Source organism: Silurus meridionalis, chromosome 18 (genome assembly GCF_014805685.1).
Source record: "Silurus meridionalis isolate SWU-2019-XX chromosome 18, ASM1480568v1, whole genome shotgun sequence".
Taxonomy (NCBI): domain Eukaryota; kingdom Metazoa; phylum Chordata; class Actinopteri; order Siluriformes; family Siluridae; genus Silurus; species Silurus meridionalis.
The window spans coordinates 7,383,054-7,405,628 of NC_060901.1; the positions used below are offsets into that span (position 1 = coordinate 7,383,054).

A 22,575-nucleotide genomic window follows, 5' to 3' on the forward strand; every position below is an offset into this window, starting at 1 on the left:
GAATCAACAGTGTGGCGCCTTTAGCTTCTAATGCATGACGATGAATCTGCTGCTTTAACCAATCAGATTTCGAGTTAGTGACACAGGGGCCATCTAGCAGGCGTACAGTAACATTGGCATTTTCACGTCCTTTGATTATATGATCAGAGAGCACACCAGTCAGAGCTAGCAAAATATAGAAATGCTTACCGTATAGCTGTTTTTTTTCCATTCCACAATTGCTGACAGAGGAGAAGACATTGATTTGGTTGTAGATATACTTACAAGGCCATTTTCCAGATGCACTTTTCACGAAAAGCTGGACATTCATAGCTTTCATATTCATTGCGAGGAAAGATCAGCCAAAACAGTTTAAAACAGTTGTTAAGCTTTTTCATGAACCATTTATACTTTTGCATTTTGCAAAGGAGACTTGTTGCATGGTGTTAATTACGTTTCTTGCTTTAGTAATGGCATTTATTCTCACTTATAGAGATACCTGTCTTGTTATACATACTGCGTTTCTGTATTATATTGATGGTTTCTGTAGCCATGGTGTCATGATGGTATTAAGAAGTGGATTGATTCAGGTAGGACACCACTGAAAGCCTATGTGTGAAAGGCAAGGCCTGACACTGGTAACATTGTGATTACTTTTTAAATGTGTAGGATGTATGCTTCTGCATTCAGAGATTCAGAAAATAGCTAAAAGACACTGAGTTTAACATGGGATGATGTGTTTACAGCTGTAAATATTTGCTCCTGTTCAGTTAGAATACTACTGATCCCTTTTTATGGAATCAATATTGTACCTAATTTTTTTAAATGATGGGCTTCCATTACACATGAACATATTACACATGGATGTTTTGTCTTATTGACTAAGTTGACTTATTTAAGCGAATTATTATTGAGTATTGGAGAATCCTGTGGATCCTGATGACCCACAGTTATGAGGATTAATGATTGGTGGATTTAAAATGATTTTAAAGTTGCATTAAAAATATGAAACAAGGGTATAAAAGTGTGTTCAGAGTGTGTCAACATGCTATGTAGAGTTCTGGTTAACCTTAGTTCACCATAGTCATACTTTTATTTTATTTTATTTTTTTTCTTGATCATCTGAGACCACAACCACTATTATTATTATTATTATTATTATCAACAGGGGAACAAAAGGCTGTGGGTTTAATAATTTGTATAACGTCTGAATTGAAGAAATAAGTATTTATATGCATTAACGGGCAAAATAAATAAGCCAACCCCAAAGTTGCAAAATAATAAGCATTTAATGGTCTGAACAATAAATTAATGGACAGATAATAAGCATGAATTTAGAGCTCAAGTGCATCCAGTTGTATGTTTGCTTTTGCTGCAGTGTACTGTTTTGAATCAAAGCCAGAACCAGAGAAATTCACTGTCATAAATTCATGATAATGATTAAAACACACACAGTATGTTGTATATTCAGTCTGTATTCTATTCTAGTTTTTGTAGGATGAAGCTTAGAGAAGCTTACGTTTGATGCCTTTCTACACATCTCATAAGGCCATCACTTAAGGCCACCTTTGGGAGCTTTTGCATCTATTTAACTATACTATACTATACTATACTATACTATACTATACTATACTATACTATGTTGTTAAAAGTTTGCAGACACCTGGTCATAAGAATGCCATGTGCTTTTTGAGAATCCCTTTCCAAATTTAGTCTAAATGTGCCTTATAATACCCTCCACTCTTCTGGGAAGATGTGTTTGTGGAGATTTGTCCTCATTCAGACACAAGTGTCTTAGGAAAGTCATGTACTTATGTAGGTGAGGTGAGGAGGCCTTGGATTGCAGTGTCTATAGCTATCTATCTTCCACTCCAACCCATGCAAACCATTTCTTCATGGAGTTTGCTTTGTGTACAGGGGACATTGTCATGCTGAAACAGGTTTGAGACTCTAATTTCGAAGTGAAGGGAAAATTTCCCTTTCAAAGACATTCTATACAATTGTGTATCTTCAGATTTGTGATAACATCTATCTATCTGTCTGTCTGTCTGTCTGTCTTTAAATCTAACTAGAATTGATTGGTCTAAAGATTTGCTCTAACTTTTGCACTAATTTCTATATATCCTTGCATACTTTATTTGTCTAACAAAATCCAGCAGTACAAACAACTGATTTAAACAAGACTCAAGCTCTGTGAGAATTTTACATATATTATTTAATATTTAGACTATTTAGGGCAACAGCCTTTTGTACAGCACAATTTGCATAATTTATCAATACCGTTTGTGTACAACCACAAAAACCATGACATTAGTTGATTTTTTTTTTTTTCCCCAGTTTACAGTGAGTGGAAAACCAGACAGATTTTACAAGCATATCTTTGTACAGTCAGCATACATACAATTTTCAGTTATTTTTTCCCCCATAGTCACGTTGCCTTTCTTTATGTAGAGCAGAATCTGGACACAAAAATAGTATGAACAAATCACCATCGAAACATGCAACATCCAAAGTGAGTACATCACAGGTGTCCTGATACTACCAGCGTGAACAGGGTCAAGTTTCCTAACACAGTTGAATTCTGTGTCTGTTGTGCAGGTTGGGTCGGTTTGGTCTGGTCACAGGCAAGCGTGGACATTATCCTTCCACTTAGCGCATGTGTTTAAGAGTGTCAAGAGTATCTCTCTTACTCCGCTGTTTGCTTCACACATGCTTTGTACTGAATTGGAAAAATTAACAAAAGATCCTATGTGTATAAAAGAAAGCTTGTTTTATTTACAGGATAAGAAATACTATTTTTGTTTGTTTGTTGTCCTATGTCAGTGGTGAAGTGGGGAAAACATGCACTTACTCTTAGAAGCAGGAGCATGTTTAGATATGAATATTAATATCTGATCAGAGAAAAAAAACATATGCATGGACTATTGTTAACAGGAGCAGCTATTGTTATGGTGCATAACGTTTGTACGCAAGTGTACGCTAATACAAAATATTTCCTACATGACATGGGCGAGAAGCTCGTTGACGAGACTATGTTTAAATGCGAAAGGGACTCACGAGACCTGTTGTAAACACAGTGTACAGCAGCCACCACACGGCATGTCGATATTTAGGTTAACGTATGTACAGACGATCTTTAATCAAAACTAGCTCTTGGATGGGATGTAAAGGTTTGATGTGTTTTCTCTTTAAATGAGTGCAGCATAACATAAAATCTCATAGCTGTAAAACATGCATAAAAAAATCATAAATAAAAACTAAACAAAACAAACAAAAACAAATAAGCATTCATAAAAGCATAGAAAAATATAAAAAAGAGTTCTTATTCATAATGCTTTCTCTGACACATAAATACTTGATATACCAGATGCGTTTAGGTTGCATAGAATTGCTTACATCCTGTAGATATGGCCAAAGTATGGCACAGATTCCAAGCTCGCCCATAACCAGGCCTTCATGTGTGTATTCCTGTACCATATGAACTGATGAGTCTGTTATTGATATATCCAGGTTAATGATTATAATGACTATGGCATCATCAATCACGATTGTGAAAGATAAAGTAAAAAAAGAAAAAAGAAAAACCTTTCACATGGCACATTATGAGTGCATGCTTTTGCATTCAGAGTATGGCAACAGATATTCAGAAAATAATTAAAAGACACTGAGTATAACTTGCTCGATATCCAGTAAACAAAACAGACCCTGTCCTTATCTTGACTTGACTTATGTGAATGTTTGCCAAGCAGACTCATTCAGTACATATTTATTTGAACTGTATAATATTAGGCACATTACCAAAATGTGTTGAATATTATTTTAACAATATATTTAATTATTACGTTTTTTTTTAAATTCCACTTACAACCAATTTTTATTATAGCTATTAAATAATGATATTATAATTATAAATGACTTATTTATAGACCTGTATTTGAGTTGATGTTACTGACATTCGATTTAACTAACAGCCTAATATCTAAAAGAACTCATTAATAAATCCAACTCAATAATGACGGATTGCGTTTTCTTACAAACTGTAGAAAAAAAGACCCCTTGCTGTGCCTCACAGGATTTTTGAGAATTTTTGCCCATTTGAGAACCATGGCTTAAAAATTCCTTGACTGTTTTAAGGATTTTTTTTCCATTCTAGATCTTTAAAAGCACCAACCTAAACATTGTCCCGATACTCTTTATTTTATGATTTAAGATCACCATTTTCTGATTAATTGACTATTTGGGAAAGTGGGATTACAGGAATAGGCATGGCAACACTCGACTGGGAAACTTTTCCTACCTGCCTGCCATCTCTAAATAATCTTATCACTATGGAACATTACATTCAAGACATGCTAGAGACAAAGTGCAAAACATCTATGAGAACAGTGCTGGACTTCACAACTTTTTTTGTTTTTATATACCTGAATGGTTATAACATCCTATGGCAACATTCATCTATAGAGATAAAGAGTGGAGCCGATTAGAAATCCGGTTCGATTAGATCTGGCTAATTCTCTAAGCAGGTTTATGCCATAGATGAAGCAAGAGGATTTTCTCCAGTAGATAATAATTTGGATTTAAAACCAGACCAGCCTCATCTCCACAGACCGCTTCATTTCTTCCTCAGCCAAATTCTGATAAAATGTCACAAGAACATCAGTGCTATTTCTGTGCAAGGAGTAGATACCAGCCAAACTTATTTCTACATCACATGAATCAGATTTCATCCATGTATATCTATAAAACATTTTCAAAATATAGCTTTAAATCTACTAATATGATATATTTTTTCAACACAATGTAACATCTGAGAGAAAGACACAAAGTGAAAGAGAGAAAGACAGACAGACAGACAAAGAGAACAAAGTAATTAATGTGACTAATAATGACTCTAAATATATCATACAAAAATAATATAATAATAGATCTCAACTAGCTTTCTTCAAACAAGCATAATTAAATCCTTCTAAGAGTGATATACTTCAAGTTTATTGATACATAATTTCTCTATGTGTGGCGCTCCAAAACCTGAACTTGGCAGTGAGATGTCCAAAAGAAACCTGCAATGTCAGAAAACTAATGTAACATATTCATTTTCATCCAGTCTTTTGCGGCCCAGTGACTGTTTATGTTGATACAAGTATGTGCACACACACACACAGACGCACACAGACGAGCGAGCCTTGTGGCAGGGTGTTTGTATGTGTTTGTGTGTGCATATGTGTGTGTTAGTGTATGTGACCAAATGTATGGAAATCAGCTCTTTAAAACCCTTTTCCTTTTTTATCTACTTCCTGCTTAAGGCCAAACTTTTACCCCATGCATGTGATGCAGGAAAAACGTAAGCAGCACACTTCCTGCTCCCGGTTCCTGCTCACACCAGTGTAGATTAGCATAATCTCTCAGACACATTACCACTCTCAGTGTGTGTGTGTGTGTGTGTGTGTGTGTGTGTGTGTGTGTGTGTGTGGTGGGGACATAAATCTACAGTGCTCTGTCCTGCTCCCTCTAGGATTGGATCTGAGCTGTGGTGGCCAGTAGCTTGTGCCAGCTGACCACTCGCTTCCGCAGGTCCACCTTGTCCAGCCACACGTAGGCCTCACCGATCAGGGTCTTCTTCACAAACTTGCCTCCGTTTGATACCAGGAAGAGCTGCATAAAAAATAAAGAGGAACTGATAAGTGGATTGTGTTGTGTTCGGTACTACAGCTATGAATATCCATGTTGTAGAATATTTCCCTGAAACTAAATTTCATTACCATTTACCATTCGTTGCCATCAATTGTCATAATCCTCCAACTTTTGTCCAGATGCATCATTTAGTATCAACATGTTAATAGTTAGCGAAAATAACAATATTTATGGAAGGAGGCACACAAAAGCTCTTCCCAGAAAAACTAAATTAAAATGAGTGTACTGTTGCTCCTCTGTATTCTATAATGGAGGTTGAAGCTTAGTGATTAAGGCATTGGACTTTGGATCTAAAGGCCATGAGCTCAAATCCCAGCCACACCAAGCCGCTACTCCTGGGCCCCTGAGCAAGGCCCTTAACCCCATAGCTACTGAGTTATATAAATGAGATCAATGTCAGTTGTTCTCGATAACAGCATCAGCCAAATGCCTTTAATGCAAATGTATTGATGATCGATCAATAGGCTAATAGATATTTCGTCTTTGTCTTTCTTTGACAATATATATTTGACTAAATTGTAAATATTTGTGCAAGGCACAGTAACATTTACAAAGCAACAGACTATTCTATTTACTGTTAAATACTTTTAATAAACCAAATAATTACAAAAAGATCAACACTGAAATCAATGAATCCCCAATGACCAATGTGACCCAGGATCTTAATGAATAAATAATTATTAGCTGTTAAATGAAATAAAATCCAAACAAAAGTTAATAAGTCAGTACCAATTATTACAGAGTTAAAATTCTGGTTGGAGGACATCATCTCACTGCAGGTGTACTTACATTTGTATTAATGTACTTCATTCTTTTTAAACATTACCAACAAGTAATAGCTGACAATCATGGCTTGTTATAAGAACCTTAATGTAAAAAGCATTAAAAATCACCCACTGTTTATAGGAATGAACTTAATCTCTGTAATGAAAACAAGCTTTCATATTTAGATCATATTATCCAACTAAATAAATGCTCATAGTGGACATATTGGATTTCTCAATAATAATTTGAAATGGGTCGTTCTGACCTGAACACAGTGATGTTAGGAGCCGCTGGTCGGCCCACAACCCCTGTGGTGGCCTAAAGTGCTTTAAATTAGCAACACACTTCAAGGGGAAACTTAATTTGCTGATTCGCAGCTAATCAAGCCACTCTAACTGCACTTGTCTTTCTAGCGCAGGTATGAGGATAATAAAAGGTGATGAAGGTGATAATGAAGGTGAGGATGCTGTTGACTGAATGTGCACGTCACCTGAATGGAATGTCCAGTGGGGTTCATGCAGAAACGGAATGTTTCGTTGAAGGAGGGCTCACGGTCGTGGCGGCACACCCGAGTTTTCTTCTTAATTATCCTCTTCTGAGTGGCTACGTTCACCACGTAGAGCTTTACATACATGTCTGTTTATAAAAAACACAGCAGCAGTGCGTGTATATATGATTTACTTTGTAAAAGTTTCTCCTGAAAAGAATGAAAGGCAGAATAAAAGGAGAAAAGATAAACCGGTGTCAGAAAGACAAAGACAGATTAAAAGAAATTAAGAAAAAGGAAAAAGGTGAGAAAGGACAGGAATAAATAAAGAGAACTGCAACAATGATGTGAGAAAAAGACAGAAAACAAGAAGAAAGGAGCAGTAAGCAGTGAGAAAAAGATAGACGCAATAAGAGAAAAGAGAAGCAGAGAGATGTAAGCAAGGACGAGTAGAGAATAAATGAGATTATGCAACTGCATGATAGACATTCCTCTATTTGAAAATCTCAAGTTTAAAAAGTGTGTTTTTGTCCGTGTGCAACCGCCCATCCCCAAAATACTGATTCTTTAATTCTTGCTGTAATGATCAAGTGCTATAGTAATCTAAGTATAACAATCTTCCCCTTGTGAATCCCCATAATCAAGATACCTGGCAGGTGGTCAGGAGTCTTAAATTTGTATGTGATGTTTCTGCACTGAAGGATCTCCAATACCAGGTGTTCTCCCTCAGTCTTCATCTCCTTCTTCAGAGCGATTTTTATCTCCCCCATTACCTGGGTTTTACCTAAAAACGCACAACACAGTAAGCATGCAGCAAACACATAGTCGTTTGACACATAGTCACAAGTCGTTTCATTACTTCAGTGAGACAGAGGGCTGCCGTTTTTTTTACTTGTTTATGTTTTATCATGGTGCTGTTGATTTGGATCCAGTCCTGTCTTTGTCTCTGTCCTGTCATCTCTGTTCTGTCTGTTACCTAATACCTGTTCATGTGTCACCTTATCATGTCTTAGTCTCATTCCATAGTTAGTACATTTTTTCCTGTTAAGTTTGAACCAGTGCCTTTCTTCCTGCTTATCGTTCTCGTTTTTTTTGACCTGGTGTCTACCTGCTCTCAGACCCTATGACTAACGATTTCGAAGATCAGTTTTAAATTACTCTTCAAGCCGTGCACAATGTTTTAAAACCTTAGCAACACATTTGCACTAATTGAAAATTAGTTAAGGTAATATCATAACAGTGGAGGCTCAATAGTGGACAGTTTTCACTAATGGGTGAAATATAGACCTAAAACAGTTATATATGATAAAACAGATACATGTCATGTGTGTTTGTTTTTGCCTGAATGAATTAATCACATTCAGCATCTGAAATCAGTGCTTAGATGAAAATATACAGCGAGCTTGAATGTTCCCACCCACACATGCCACCTACCACTTCTTAATATTCACCACTGTATTTAAAATGTGATTTTTTTTTTAAAGGTATGGTTTATGAATATGTGGAAGTAGATAGATTATTCAAGTAAAACATCAATGACCAAAACTCTTTGAATGCTACCTAACATTGCATAAAATTTAACATTCATGAAATTATATCAAAATTTTAATGCCCTTATTGATTATCACCAATATATGGATCCGCCATTTTTAATTATATTTACCAAGAATTTGTTTAACCAATTAAAGAAGAATGTTGTGTCAATGAATTTATTGAAACTCAGTTCTATATAATATATACAAAGTTTTAACAATGTTCTAGAAATCTGGATATAGATGTATTTTTTAATATGTACAATATTGCACACACGAAATTATTTTAATGTATGATATATGACTTAGTGTATGATATATTACTTATAAAATAGTTCTGGACATTACAGTTTAAACACAAATGCTTACCGTCTGTTTCTCCATGTATTGACTTTACAACATCGGTTCCATTTGGAATCTTTCCGCTACTGTAAAAAGTCAAAGATCAAAATAGTTTTGATACAAAAGTTATGCAAATTAAAACCAGAACTATCAAATATTAGTAATCAAAGTTTAAACACACAAATATTTTGTTTCTACTGTAACTACAATATGTTTAATCATGTTTTGTATATTATAACTTATCACACTAAATTTTAGATGCTGCTGTTTAATTGAGAATACCATAAAAAATAATGTAAACGTACAATCTCGGAACTTGGAAGATGGCGCTGTCCACTCCGTTTTCCTCTCCTTCTTCTTCCAATAGGCTGAAGGCGCTGCCACTCAGACCGCTGTCCAATGAGGCTGCAGTAACAGGAGCATCAGCAGATCTATGGCTGCGGGACACTGTTTCAAAAGTGTACTATGTGAGTTAAACTATTTTGTCTTTGCAGAATGGAGAACTACCACTGGCCTAGAGGCTTCATTACCCAGCAACACAGGAGTTAAAACTTGTTTTGGAATAGGAAACAGGCATGGCCTCGAAGATCTGCCACACTTTCTGTCCACGTGCTTTTAAAAACTACAGTACTGTGCAAACATCTGAAATTTAATGAAAAGTGGCTGAATAAGCACTGGAAATGAGTAAACTGCATGAATTATAAATATATTAGGTACATCATCATTTAATTCTAAAAATTTGTAAATGTAAAATGTGTATATTATTTACAATAAAGAGGAATAATTAAGACAAAATGTATAATTTTTGCCCAGTACTGTATACTGCATGCAGTATGAACAATCTAACAGACACAGACATGTGCACACACAAACACGTATACGATACTGCTAAAATTGTTTGACAAAATTGTAAAAATGTTTTTTCAGTGATATACTCTATAACTTGCTCTCTCTTTAGACAAAGTTGAGAAATGTCTGCATCTTATTTGTACAAAGAAACTTTTAAAAGGATTATAATTATGTATAAATTGCTATCTAGATCAGCAGGTGGGTCCACAAGATCGTGACAGCTATAGACAGCATTGCAGATAACTTTACAGTGATATTAATATCCAGAGGCCAAGACAGGAAAAGAAAATAATCAATGTCTGACTGACTCTGAGTGTCAAAATTTTATTTCTGCTTATACCATGGCAACCTACCAATGACTGAATTTTTTGTTGTTGTTAAAGAACGACACATTAGGATCCATTTTGTGTCACAGTTATTTCTACATCAGTGATACATTCGGTGTACTTTTATATAGTATATATATGGAATAAATAGTTAAAGTATTTTATTAAGTAAATGTTGTGATTTCACAGGAAAATAATTATAGATGGGTTGGTGTGATGCAGATCACCACATTGTTAATTATTTTATAGGGTGCTTGGTCCATTTGAGAGTGTGGAGTGTATGCATAACACTCTTTTCCTAATGAGACAACAAATGCACTTCATTATATCAAAAATCACACACTCATTTTTTTAACCCTAAACATAGAACAAGTACATTAAGGTAAACCTGGGATTTGAATGACTGAACCCGGCACGATTGTCTGGGCTGCTGTTACGTAAAATGAATGAACACCTGTATATCATTGTATTCTACAGTGTCACAAAATACTCCACACTTTTAGCAGTGGTGTACATACACACATGCGCTACAAACTACAGTTAAGCAGCGTTTAAGACATCAGCTGTTGACATAGAACTCTGAAGAACACAGATATGCAAAGCAGACAGCACAGAACAGCAGAAGAAGCATTTACACACAGAAGTAATCATTCATTAGTAAGTGTATTAGCTACTTGTTGGTGTAGCCTGGATAATTCTGGTATGATGTTTATTTCTATTTAAATTGTGATTAGTGGTCGTTTATATTGTTTGGGAAAATGTGAGTTTTAATTTGCGTATTAAGTCTCACAGAGCTGTTGTACCTTGCTCGTTGAGTGATGAGTGATGGTGTGGAGTGAAATGCATGACTTTTGGTTTTTGACACATAATTCATGCACACAGCCTTCTCTGAACACACTCCTCAACATTGGCTCCAAGTGCTTCACTAACACCAGGAACTAACTTACATGACCTCTATTGTAGATGTGGTATTGGGTCATGTGACCATATAATACATTTTTATCCATCTGGTTTTAGTGAAGCATGTTGATGGAGTGTGGAAGAAGCCTGAGTCTTGCTGCATGAATTATCTGTGTGGCTAGCCCTCTTCATCTCTCTGTAGATGTGCGTTAGTAATCCAGCATCCTTTCAGTCTCGCTCTCTCTCGCTCTCTCTCACCTCGATCCCGCTGAGGCCTTTCTTCCGACATGGATTTTCGGAGGGTCAGGTGATGGCCGTCAGTGATCTCATTGCCTGGTGTGTTGGACAGGGCTGTCTGTATGGTGAGCACACCTGCTACGCTGTGCCTGTGTTGCCTCAGGGAGAGGCAGCCAGTTTGGGCTTGGTAAGGTTGGGGAGTGAGGTCATGTAAAAAAACCCAAAACATTGGAGGGAAAGGGACGAGGAAGGGTACAAGGGAAGTTAGGGAAAGGGCAACGAGATGGAGACTCAGAGTATAAACTCTGTACAACATGGAAACCACCAGCTTTTTTACTATACTTTATAGTCACATGCAGCCACAGTGTATGCCCTCTCTGGCCGAGGGGGCAAGTAGGGGGCCTAGCGGGTCCACTGAGGTGCATTGTGGGCCAGCATTAGCCACAGGATTGGGAGGCAAAACAGAAAGGATAGGCAGGGTGGTTGCAGGGCAGAGGCCACATGCATAACCGGCTTGTTGGTTCACAGAACGGCAGAAAAAGCTGGGTCATTTGGAACACGACCCATTGGGACAATAAAAAAGAAAGGATCGGATAATGGAGGAGTCAGCAGAAGTCTGGGATTATTTGGCAGCGAAAAAAAAACTTCCTTATTGCTGGCAATGAAGGGTCCCTTTGCAGCTGTGGATAAACCTAATTGGACAATAATAGGGCTAAACACAGCTATTCTTGTGTTGGAGTTGCTGTAGCAATCAGCTCTGCTCATAAAGTTATTCCCAAAAAGCTTACCAGGATACACTTGACAGATTCTCTGTCACGGATAACATTCTGACTCTCAGTAGTTTAGCAAGCAACTTGTTCATATCATGCTATGTTATTTTATTTATTTTTGTTTGTTTTAGTTTGTACTTCAGCTTTAAAGCTTTAATGTATTAATGGTAAGATATACAGTTGGATCTGGGTTGATGATGTTCCGTCTTTTTTAAAGGTTAATACTTTATTTTGTGTCACGTCTCTAATACTCAATGGATCATTAAAGGAGCACCTAAGCTGTGCATAAGTATTTATTAAGTGAACGAGCTATCGCAAGCGAGCGTGCATGTGTGTATGCGTGCAGAGTACTGAAGTGTCTCCAACACACAGGGCAGAACAAAGGAAGCGGTGAGGTGAACAAACTATGACCACAAGGGGACCAGAACAAGGGAAAGATAATCCAAAAAACATTTAAAAAAAACCCAAACAAAAAAACCAAAATAAACAGGCAGCAAAAAAAAAAAAAAAAAAAAGGAACAGAAGGAAGAGCAGATGAGTGTGAAGGCAGCCATGCTGTGGGGGCTTTATTTGCGTCGTTTACTTGGTTGGAGGCGATGCTGTTCACTGGCAGCTTCAGCTGTTGCCATGGTGTCTTCAGGGTGTGCCCGGGATGCGCCACTTTTGCTGTGAGCGCGTGAGGTTCCATGGGAGCGGGCTTGGCCCTCGGAGGGAGACGGCTTCGACGTGCTGGGGCTACTGTGAGATTTCTCAATAGTGGGAACCTGTGTATCTAAAACAACCAGAATATGATGCTGAGCTTCCTGTTTTCTGCTTTTTCCTCGACTTGCCTGAAGAGTTTCTGATACTGAGCTACCATTAAGCATGGATTATTTATTTAACACTGTTTATTGATGTTTCATTTTATATAGTTATTATGATGTTTAATGTTCAGGGACCATTTTATTTACAAATTGGTCACACTGCATATGGGAAGGTTAAGATAGAGAGCTGGAGAGTGTAGTTATATTATGAGCTAAACTCATGCACAGTGAAATCCGCAGTGTTGAATTTCATATGCACCTGAACTTATTTATACACTGCAAATTTATAAATGAGGGATAAGCAATTTGTCAATAAAATACAGTTATGTAAATAAATGTTTGCTCAGATCTGCCATGGTCTTTGGTGTTTTATTTTTTTTATAATCACAGCATATTCGGTTTAATATTAGCCCTAGATTATTGTGAAAAGTCCACCATATAAGTCTCTGTGCAAGTTGTTATTAATGATACTAAAAGATGATGTGATAATAATCTGTTTAATAAGGACAATAATATATATTATTAGTTTGACTTGCAGCCATTACTACTGTCAGAGCTTCCGTTACGGAAAATTAACCAATAACTGGGTTCAACACCACAATGATGTTGATCCAACAAATCAGGGCAGGAATGCCAGTCAGTTTCTTGTTAATTCAAAAATCTCTTGCATTCATACATATTTAGTTTGAGGGTATGACTTTTAAAGCAACTCTCTACACTTTTTAAATTCAGCATTTGGGTTTTGCTGTGCATATGGAAAGTGTATGAAGCCAAAGCTATGATAAGTGAGTCATATTGGCTGGACGCACATTCAAAGAGGAATGGAGGGACAGAGGACACAGACAAAAGAACGAGAATAGCAAGGACAGCAAAATCGAGAGATTAAAGTCTAAGTGGTTAAGATGAAGAGAAAAAAAAAAAAGGAAGACAGGCAGGAAAGAGCAAAAATCCAGCATTCAAGATGAATACCAAGAAGAACATACCCTTGGCAGGATCGGGGAAGATGCCATGGCTGCGGCTCTTGATGACAGAAGATTTCGGGGAATCCTGACTGCTGTGCCCAGATGTTTTGGTTGAGTGTCCGCTGGCCACTTTGGGTGAGCGTCCCTGGCCTGTGTGTGCGCGCCGGTGGTGTTCTCCTTCACACTGCTCCTTCAGCGGCAACCAGCGTGGTACGTTATCCAGCTGTGATGTGTTGGACAGGTCTATCAGCACCTATAGGAATTCATAGAACCTGATTACACTGCACTGAGTTTGTTTGCGTGTGCTTATGTGTGTGTGTAAAATGGCTGATTTCCCACCTCTCCCAGGAAGTCATTGGAGGATGACTTGTCATAGTCCCATACACTGACCTCTAATGTCTTCTTCCTCAGCTAAATACATGCATGCACAAAGAACAGAGTACGTCAGATTTATATATTAAACACATTTATCTTATTAACTGAAATATATTTTAAAATGCTTTTAGAATTTTTATCCAATGCCACAGTCTGTATCTGTTTAGTGTTTCAGATATCAACAGTATATTTGTACCTGTGACCGAATTTAAACCTAAACTGAGTATGGCTTAAATAAATTAATAAAAAATAAATATAAATTAGAGCTGATAAATATGTGTTGATGTGTGAATAACACATTAACGCAAACATTTTATTGATATGATTAATGCGTTTCTGTTTGACCATTTTAATTAAAAAATAAAAATATATATAAAAGAAGTAAAATTAAAACCTTTAACGCAACACACATTTATTTATGTCATCCTTTCTTTACTCAGAAAGAAATAATAATAAACTCCACCGAAAAAATATTTTTAATCAATAAACATTTGTTTTACTGAGGCGCCAAGTCTCAAATAAAGCACCCAAAAAGCACCAAAAAGCAGAAGTCCGGCAATTAAAACCGTCCGTGTAGAAACATAGCACAAGTTCCTTTTGGTGTCCTGATAAATTACGTATTTTAAAACCCCATAATTACTTTAAAACATTTACAAGAATATTTTGTGTTCATGCTCTATATTGAATTTGGTTTCACTAATAAAAAACATACATTTGCTTAAAGCGTCCATATTTGTCCATGACCATGTTGATTAGAGAAACTTGAAAAGTGTTAATCTAAGATTTATTTAAAACAGATAAAAATGTGCTATTAATTTGTGATTAATTGTAACTCATGACAATCATGTGATCAATCATGATTAAATATTCCACAATGCCACAGGAAGCACTCTTGCTCAATGTTCACCCTTTTGTTAAATCAAATGGATTCCCAGTTTTGATGCTCAGCTTCATTATTGATCAGAAACCCTGTCCACATTTTTGGCCAAAAAATTAATAATGGCAATCACTAACAATACAACTAGCACTACATCTAAGAAATCCAGATGGTGTGCTTAAAAAGTCAACTCTACACACTTCTCTGCCTTCTGTTCTCTTTCAATTAATTTCTCTTTGCCTCGCCTCAGCAGTCCAGCATCACTGCATCAGTCAGGGCTGTCATTATTTGCCTTCAAAAGCTGAGGAGACCGAAGGAGCTTTTTGGACTTAATTACGCTAAAGCACTTCTGGGAGCCTGGAGTCTGGTCCTGGTTTACACTCAAGCCTGCGATTCTCTCTGAAGAGCTCTTTTCTAATTGAGACCTCACTAATGCTGTGGGCTGCAGATTTTTTTATTTCACAAAAGGGTATTTCATTTTAAGTCTGGCTTTTATAGAATCTTGTGTCTTTTTTCAGGCAGATTCTTCGAAAAGAAACCAAACCCTTTAACTCTTCAGCTTGAACTCTTCTATTTCTTTGCATTTACAAACCCTAAAGCTTATTGTGGAGTACTTACATAAGATAATATATGCAATTAAGATCTAAAACCAATTTTAGCAAAAAAAGTGGACACAATTAGCATCAAGCTACTTATCTTATCTTATCTTATCTTTAACACACACTGGTAACAAGATCAAAACATGGACATGCAACATTTACAGTGCAAGATCACAACAGATACTAAAGGTGTAAACATTATAACTTTATATACATGTAATATAAACTTAAATATTTTACATAATATACTGCATGTTATAATACAGAAGTTGCACTATGTGAGGAATAACACCCAGTGGATTATGCTGTCATAGGAAATGCTGAGGTGGTGAAGTTATTTAATTCAATTCTATGCAATTATTTTTTATTTGTATAGCACTTTTAACACTGAACATTGTCTCAAAGCAGCCTAACAGTGATGAAGAGAGTTATTGGTGCCGAATGGAAGTGAATTATTTTTCTAAAACAGCATGTCAAAAAGCTTCATACCATGTATACCACAACTATTTTTTATTGATTGCAATTTTTCATTTATTTATTTACAAAATATTACACTTTTTATCTGTTTCTAGTTACATTTAATGCTATACAACAGGCTCGAAACTAGTTATTTATGTAATCACATACAATCTAACTGTTGCTCCCTCACCAACTTGTGAAGTTAATAATACAAGGCAGTGCATCTTGCCATGTTACAGAATAAAACCAAGTACATGTTTTGTACTTGTTAGGTAATCCAAACTTCTCTGTCCTGTGGCTGAAAACATATCGACCCCCTTACAAAGTACTAAAGACTCATTCCATGGATGTTAAATAGTTGTCATCTTAGAAAAAAATATATTATTAAGCACAACTATATGGGTGCAATATGTCATTTATAATGCATTCTGAGCAACTATGTTTATTTTTATAGAAAGCTAGGATACTAAGTTTACCCCAACAGGAATTCATATCACTAAATTGGTCAAATATTAGGATAGGATTGCTGCGGACCAGTGTAAGTTTACCTGTTCCAGGTGGATGTTCTTGTAGATAACAGTTTGATTCCACTCAGGGTTCAAGCTCTTTTGAGCATGTTTAGATCTTCTTTTGTTCTCAGCGCTGCAAGCAAATGACACACCACAAGGGGTCAGTCCAGAGTACAAACCAAGCACCAAAAACTGTGCTAGATTTACATTTGGACTATAACACATCAGATAAATAAACAATGCACAGCCTGAGGCACAATATGAGCCTACAGTGACCTATACTTCATGTACAGTGACATTTCTGAAATATGAAAAAGAACAAAAGTCTACTGATCTTAAAAACACACAAAAAAAGAACAACAGCAAAGAAAAGCAACGTACGGCTGAACAATCCAAAGCTACTTCATCGAGCCATTCAGATGTGCTGTATCTATAGGTGTATGGGACTGAGAAAATATCTGATGGTAGGACAGAAAAACATACCTGGCATTCTGCACAACCATGACCTGACTGTGGGGATCCGGCATGCAGCAGAAACAGACAACAATCCATAAGGCATGTGTTGATGTATGACAGCGTGTTTGTCAGTGAGTGTGCTGTAGTCTGTATGTGTGTAAGCCCAGAGAGAAGCAGAGAAAATGAATGAGCGAAACAGTGTAGCGTGTGGCTGGCATGGTCCATGCAAAGGCTGTGTTTAAATTGCTGAAATTCTTTGCAACTCTATGCATGTGAATAATTGTGTATTATGTGTATATATATGTGAGTGTATGTGCAAGTGTGTTATGTGCACCGATGCCTATGCAAGAGCCCATGCATTCATGCCCAGGTGGAGCATAGCATTAGCATTGCTGTAATCTGCAGGCTCAATATTGGTCTGTAAAAGCTGGTCATAGGCCTAACACAAGCATATAACACACCGCCAAACACACAGCTACACAATAACTGAACTCTCAATTCAAACAGACATATTGATTTTTCTATAATCTTTGCTCTCTATCTCTCAAACACACACACACACACACACACATAGAACAAGACACACACTATTGGGTACATTATAAAATAATAGGCTTTTAAATTGTTCTTCGCTGATTGAGTGCTATTTGTAATTACACACAAGAATCCCCATAACCTATCAAACTTTTATCAACGGTAAGACAGACAGTGTAAGATATAGTTATTACATTTTGCATATAGACATGATAAAATGCTGAAAAAAAAGATTGAATTTACATAAATAATATGTTGAGTGTGTAAAATAACACAATGGGGTGTGCTGTTATAAGAAATTAATCCAGTTACACTTTAAATGTAATTATTTTCCAATAAAAGCACACCAAAAGTGTTTTATTAGTCTAATACCATAGTGATCTAAAAAACACTTGCATCCTTAACTCATAAAAAATTATGACGTGTCATTTGTTATTTTTCTCATATAAGTTATAGCAGATATAAGCAGTCCTTCCCTTACAGGTCTCACTTTGTTCTGTAATAATAATTACAAAAAATATATGATCAACACCTACTAACCAATCAGATTCAAACATTTAATTAACTTTATTATTATATTAAGTGATATTATTACAAGTATGCAACTTTTCCACTTCTTACTGCTTTCAGTCTCTTTCATACCTTCTGAATAGCTATTGAACTCTCCTCTCACCATTATTCACAGCCCTCCACAGGCCATACACCCACATATTTTTCAGTTTTGTACTGTTGTCTTGTTGCAATCTCAAAATTTCATTTGAAACATTTTGCAATCAATTTGATGTACTTTTTTTTTAAATTTAAGACCATCAGAGGATGCAAACTGCACTAAACTATACTTTACACATCGAATAACTAACAATTTCTGCCTGAGAGCAAGTAATACACAGAACAAACTGTTTTGCAATTTGCTTACCCTCTTCCAGGCAGCAAGTAGACTTTGACAAAGGGGTCGGAGTAGCCATTGTTGTCCCGTGGTGCCAGATTCCGCGCTTGGAGAACATGAACAATGAGGTTGCCCAGCTGCTTGTCATAATTGATTTGAAGCTACAAAGCCAGGTGAGGTGTGAGAAAAGGCACAGTAAGCGTGGCAAATACAATTTCAACCCAGTGTTTTACAATCATGGAGACAAATGAACAGGCTTAAATATTAATCAGAGTTTTACCTGAATCTCTCCTGTGATTGGGTGGGACTGGGTCTTTGCAGCTTCTAAAGTCTAGTCGAAAGATAAAAAAAAAGATATGAGCCCATGAATGTGTAACATAACAGCAACTGTAACAGCAGTGTGTGTATATATGTGTATAAGCACCTTGCTGTGGCGTTTCTTGCTAACGGAAGGTGAAGCTGGCTGCCCGGGACTTGGCACAGAGCTGGAAGCTCCTGAAGCCGAGGATTTGTCCAGAGCCGTCAGAGAAGAGGCTGTGGAGCTGGGTGCCTGCTGCTGGGATACCTTTTGGAGCTCTGCTGCCAGTTGCTTGGGGTCAACACCTGGAGAACGTGGTGGCCGTTCTGCAGACAGCATTGAAAGAGCACAAAGGAGATCTGTTCATACATACTCTACATGGTTATTGTATTCTTTGGAACTGACAATGTAATATGTCAGCATTACACAAACTTATCTAAACTCTGCTCTCATTTATGCTTCAGGGAATAATCTCACCACAATATTGTAGATTTGTACTTGCCTGCTGCTGTGATCAACCTAGGACTCTGTGTATACATGCCTAACATCAAACAATTTCCCTATGGGATCAATAACATATTCTGATGTTTGTAATTTTCTCTTCTTTACCTGTATACTGTAATCAGTTATAATCTCACAATCTAGTCTCAGTACAAAGAGGAACCTTCCTTTTGTGTCATCTCAAGGTTTCTTCCTTATGTTGTCTCAAGAGTTTTATCTTCACTGACTTGCCTCATTAGAGATCTAAATCTACATCTGGATTATTTTAAGATTGTGACAATGTCTGGTGTTACAGAAAAACCCCCATAAAGATTTGAAGTGAATATAAAACGGTTGCTGGTGCTCATTAAGCATTTTTTGTAGCTCAATTTCATGATCTGTTATGTGAAGCTATAGAGCTCAGTACTATGAGATATAAGACTACAGTATGTGGTTTCTGCCAGAAAAAAAAAGGATGCCACAAAAGCTAATTAACTGTAAGTACATTTTAGTTTAATGAACAACAGACATGTAATTTGTTGTATCTGTCCCATGTTTAATGTTTATTTTAAATGTGTGTTACATAATCACATGATCACATGAAATGTTTGTATTTGTATGAGATTTCTACCAGGTTATGTTTCAAGATTTTGAAAAAAGCACTTTTGTCATTTCCTGATTACAGGGATGTGTTGATGTACAGTACTGTGAACAGTACAGGACTGATGTGGGTGTTTAGTATTTGATGGAGAGATTACAGGTGGAAAAATCATGGGAATATTCCGATAATGAAAGTACTGTTCTTCCATTTGTTTCAAAAGTTCCACTGGCAACAAACATGTAAGGGTCTCTGTCTACTTATTGGCTTGTTGCTTGATTGTTTTTATATTAATTCTGAAAAAGTTTTTTCATGTCCTCTGTGTGTCTTTTTTCATTACAGAGTCTTTGTATTGTTACTCTGTGCAGTGTTATCATTTAGTCCATGCCTCATTTTCTTTGTATGATCTGTGCATCAAAACATATTTTCTAGTTTTGTGTTCTGGTCCATTGCATTTTTTCTTGTATACTGCTTTATACCACACATTGGAATATGTAACAGTGAATATGCTTAGTGTCTACTGACTGTAAAAGTCTTCACAACTAGGAAAAACACAAAGACTATTACCTGCTTTAGTCGGCTCATGAAGGTCTAAGTGGGAGCCCTCTGAGTCTGACAGCATGTTCAGATCCCTAACGATAAATGAATGAGACAAGAAACAGTGTTCAGTCTGAAAACCTGACTCATGAGACACTGATACATCAGCATAGATGAGTCTATATTAAAAACTCTGATACTTACAGTCTAACACAGAGCTCCGCTTCCGAACATTGCTGACTGACCAGTGCCTGAACCTCCTCATAGGTTTTACTAGACAAAGAGATGCCATTCCATTCCAGGACCTGCATTCCTACACATAGAAATGCATGCAATTAGTTTAAACACACAGCATTCATTGCTTAAAAAAACAACACTGCATCACTCCATGTAAAAAAAAAAAAAAAACCTAGGGCACTGCACACACAAATTCACTCAGTGAAGAGATGCAAGCATTCAGTACAGGCCACAGCAACCTCCAACCTCAAACGCAGGCTCCAACTCGGAGCACTTACACAGGTGAAAACGAGTCTTGAGATAGGCCAGGTAAGCCCTCTTTGTACGCCGGAGCGCTCCTACCCTGCGATAGAGCGTTGGCGAGCCTGCAGAATCAGCGCATGACGTGGTTACTGTTCACAAACTTAACACATGCTATCACTCAAATGAATGTCCTGTTCACACTTCTTTAGCGCTGTCGTTTTCTGCTTATCCTTAGTGTGTAGCATCCGGTCTGCGCACTTTAGTATCCATGCCGACTCCTCGCACCTCCAACGCTCACACACAGCGCTGAAACATTTGACATTTGCTACACAGGTGGAATGTGGTATACCGAGAAGGAGCTCATGCAGAGAGGAGGCAAATGTTATGGCCAAAGATTACATTTCATTTTTGCTCTAGGCATGATGCTGAAGTGAATAATGCAATTTTTTAAAGCAATTGATATGTATGTTATAAAGATTTCTTATTTCATCCTTCTTACAGTATGACCAGATTGATAAGTGGTTGGAGTTTAAAATAGTCATGATAATATAGAGTTGTCCAGAATAGGCATTTTTATTACTTGGCAGTTATAAACATGACCAAACCTGTTCTACCTCTAATCTCTTATCTTAAGAAAAAAAAGAGAAAAAAAAATACAATATTAGGAAGCATAATAGGATGGACAGAAATACAAAGACATTATTAAAACAGAGAACAGACTGAAATAACAACAGAATGATGAGTGGCATTAGTAGAAGTGGAGACTCCAGGCGGCCAGTAAAAAAGCCCAGCTGTTTGTCCAGGCCTCATAAAAAAGCTCAAACACAGATAGAGACAGTGCTGGGTAATTTCTTTCCCTCTCTCCTGCTACAGGATGCATCACAATAGACAAAGCCAAAGCAGTCCTAATTTACACTTCCCCTGTGTGCAATCTTGTGCCAGGAGAAAGGCACATCATTAGTATACCCTGTCAGCTACAACTGTGATCAATAAAGGTTGCAGAATTTACAACACATAAAACAACCTACAAGAGTTCATTCCTAAGATTCCAATTCAAGAATAATGGCTCAACCATAAATTTTACCATCTTAAAAAGTCCAAGCCATGCAGCTCTGGTACCTTTGACTGATGTGAATAGCAAGCAGAGCTGAGCTATGGCACTAAAAATGGATGACTATGATTTAATCAAAACTTCAGGAAATCTATTGATCTATTCAAGCTAATAAATCATGCTTTCAGACAACTCATAGGCAGCTACATGCTGCACTGAACACATTCACCATTGCATGATTAATCGTGGCTTTCTTACTTTCCCTGCTTGCTTATAACTGTTTTGATCCACAATGTGAATTCATGCTTATTATCAAATTTCTTTGCATGCATTATTACAAATTGTATTACAAGCTGTGATGTAATGCACCTTTCAAGACAGTTGGAAAAGCATCAACAGGTAAATGTCTTATCAAGCTGTTTGAAAGAATGCCAAGAATGATTAAGCAAAGGGATTCAGGAACATCTCAATTGCACCTTATATGTCACAGATGTGTTATTTTGTAATTTTAATGGTTCCACAAATTATTAGAAAAGTTAGGAAATTTAGAAATTTTAAGGAAAAAGCTAATTGGTAGGTATGTCCAAACATTTGACTATTAGTGCACAGCTGTCTACCGTGCTGTCATCTTTAGTGAACAATCTGAATTAAGTGGCTACAGACTGAAGCCATGAACTTCAACATTTGACAGTTACAAGTAATTTTAGAAATTAAGGGTTTTTATTTTAGAAATGTCAAAACTATGGGCCTATTCGTGCATGAGATAAACATCTGTCTGTTACTTAAAGCCACA

The 22,575-nt window shown here is 36.8% G+C and overlaps 1 protein-coding gene across 17 annotated transcripts in view; it reads right to left on the reverse strand.

The window, feature by feature from the left end:
- Positions 1-2,173: 2,173 nt before the first annotated feature.
- pcloa (piccolo presynaptic cytomatrix protein a) overlaps positions 2,174-22,575 on the reverse strand; it is a 63,311-nt gene continuing 42,909 nt past the window's right edge. For 7 of the 17 annotated variants that reach the window (XM_046873004.1, XM_046872996.1, XM_046872994.1 and 4 more), the window contains 16 exons: positions 20,456-20,564; positions 20,282-20,346; positions 18,763-18,962; positions 18,619-18,669; positions 18,369-18,499; positions 16,946-16,972; positions 16,502-16,595; positions 13,983-14,054; positions 13,665-13,896; positions 12,462-12,650; positions 11,130-11,291; positions 9,102-9,243; positions 8,824-8,882; positions 7,572-7,706; positions 6,926-7,071; positions 2,174-5,631 (listed from right to left, as the gene is read on the reverse strand). In XM_046873004.1, the coding sequence (XP_046728960.1) occupies positions 5,488-5,631; positions 6,926-7,071; positions 7,572-7,706; positions 8,824-8,882; positions 9,102-9,243; positions 11,130-11,291; positions 12,462-12,650; positions 13,665-13,896; positions 13,983-14,054; positions 16,502-16,595; positions 16,946-16,972; positions 18,369-18,499; positions 18,619-18,669; positions 18,763-18,962; positions 20,282-20,346; positions 20,456-20,564 (1,958 nt within the window). In that variant the 3' untranslated portion in view covers positions 2,174-5,487. Of the gene's footprint in view, positions 5,632-6,925; positions 7,072-7,571; positions 7,707-8,823; positions 8,883-9,101; positions 9,244-11,129; positions 12,651-13,664; positions 13,897-13,982; positions 14,055-16,501; positions 16,596-16,945; positions 16,973-18,368; positions 18,500-18,618; positions 18,670-18,762; positions 18,963-20,281; positions 20,347-20,455; positions 20,565-22,575 lie in introns of those variants that run through there. The other 10 variants (XM_046873002.1, XM_046873001.1, XM_046873011.1 and 7 more) reach the window with 8 other exon arrangements.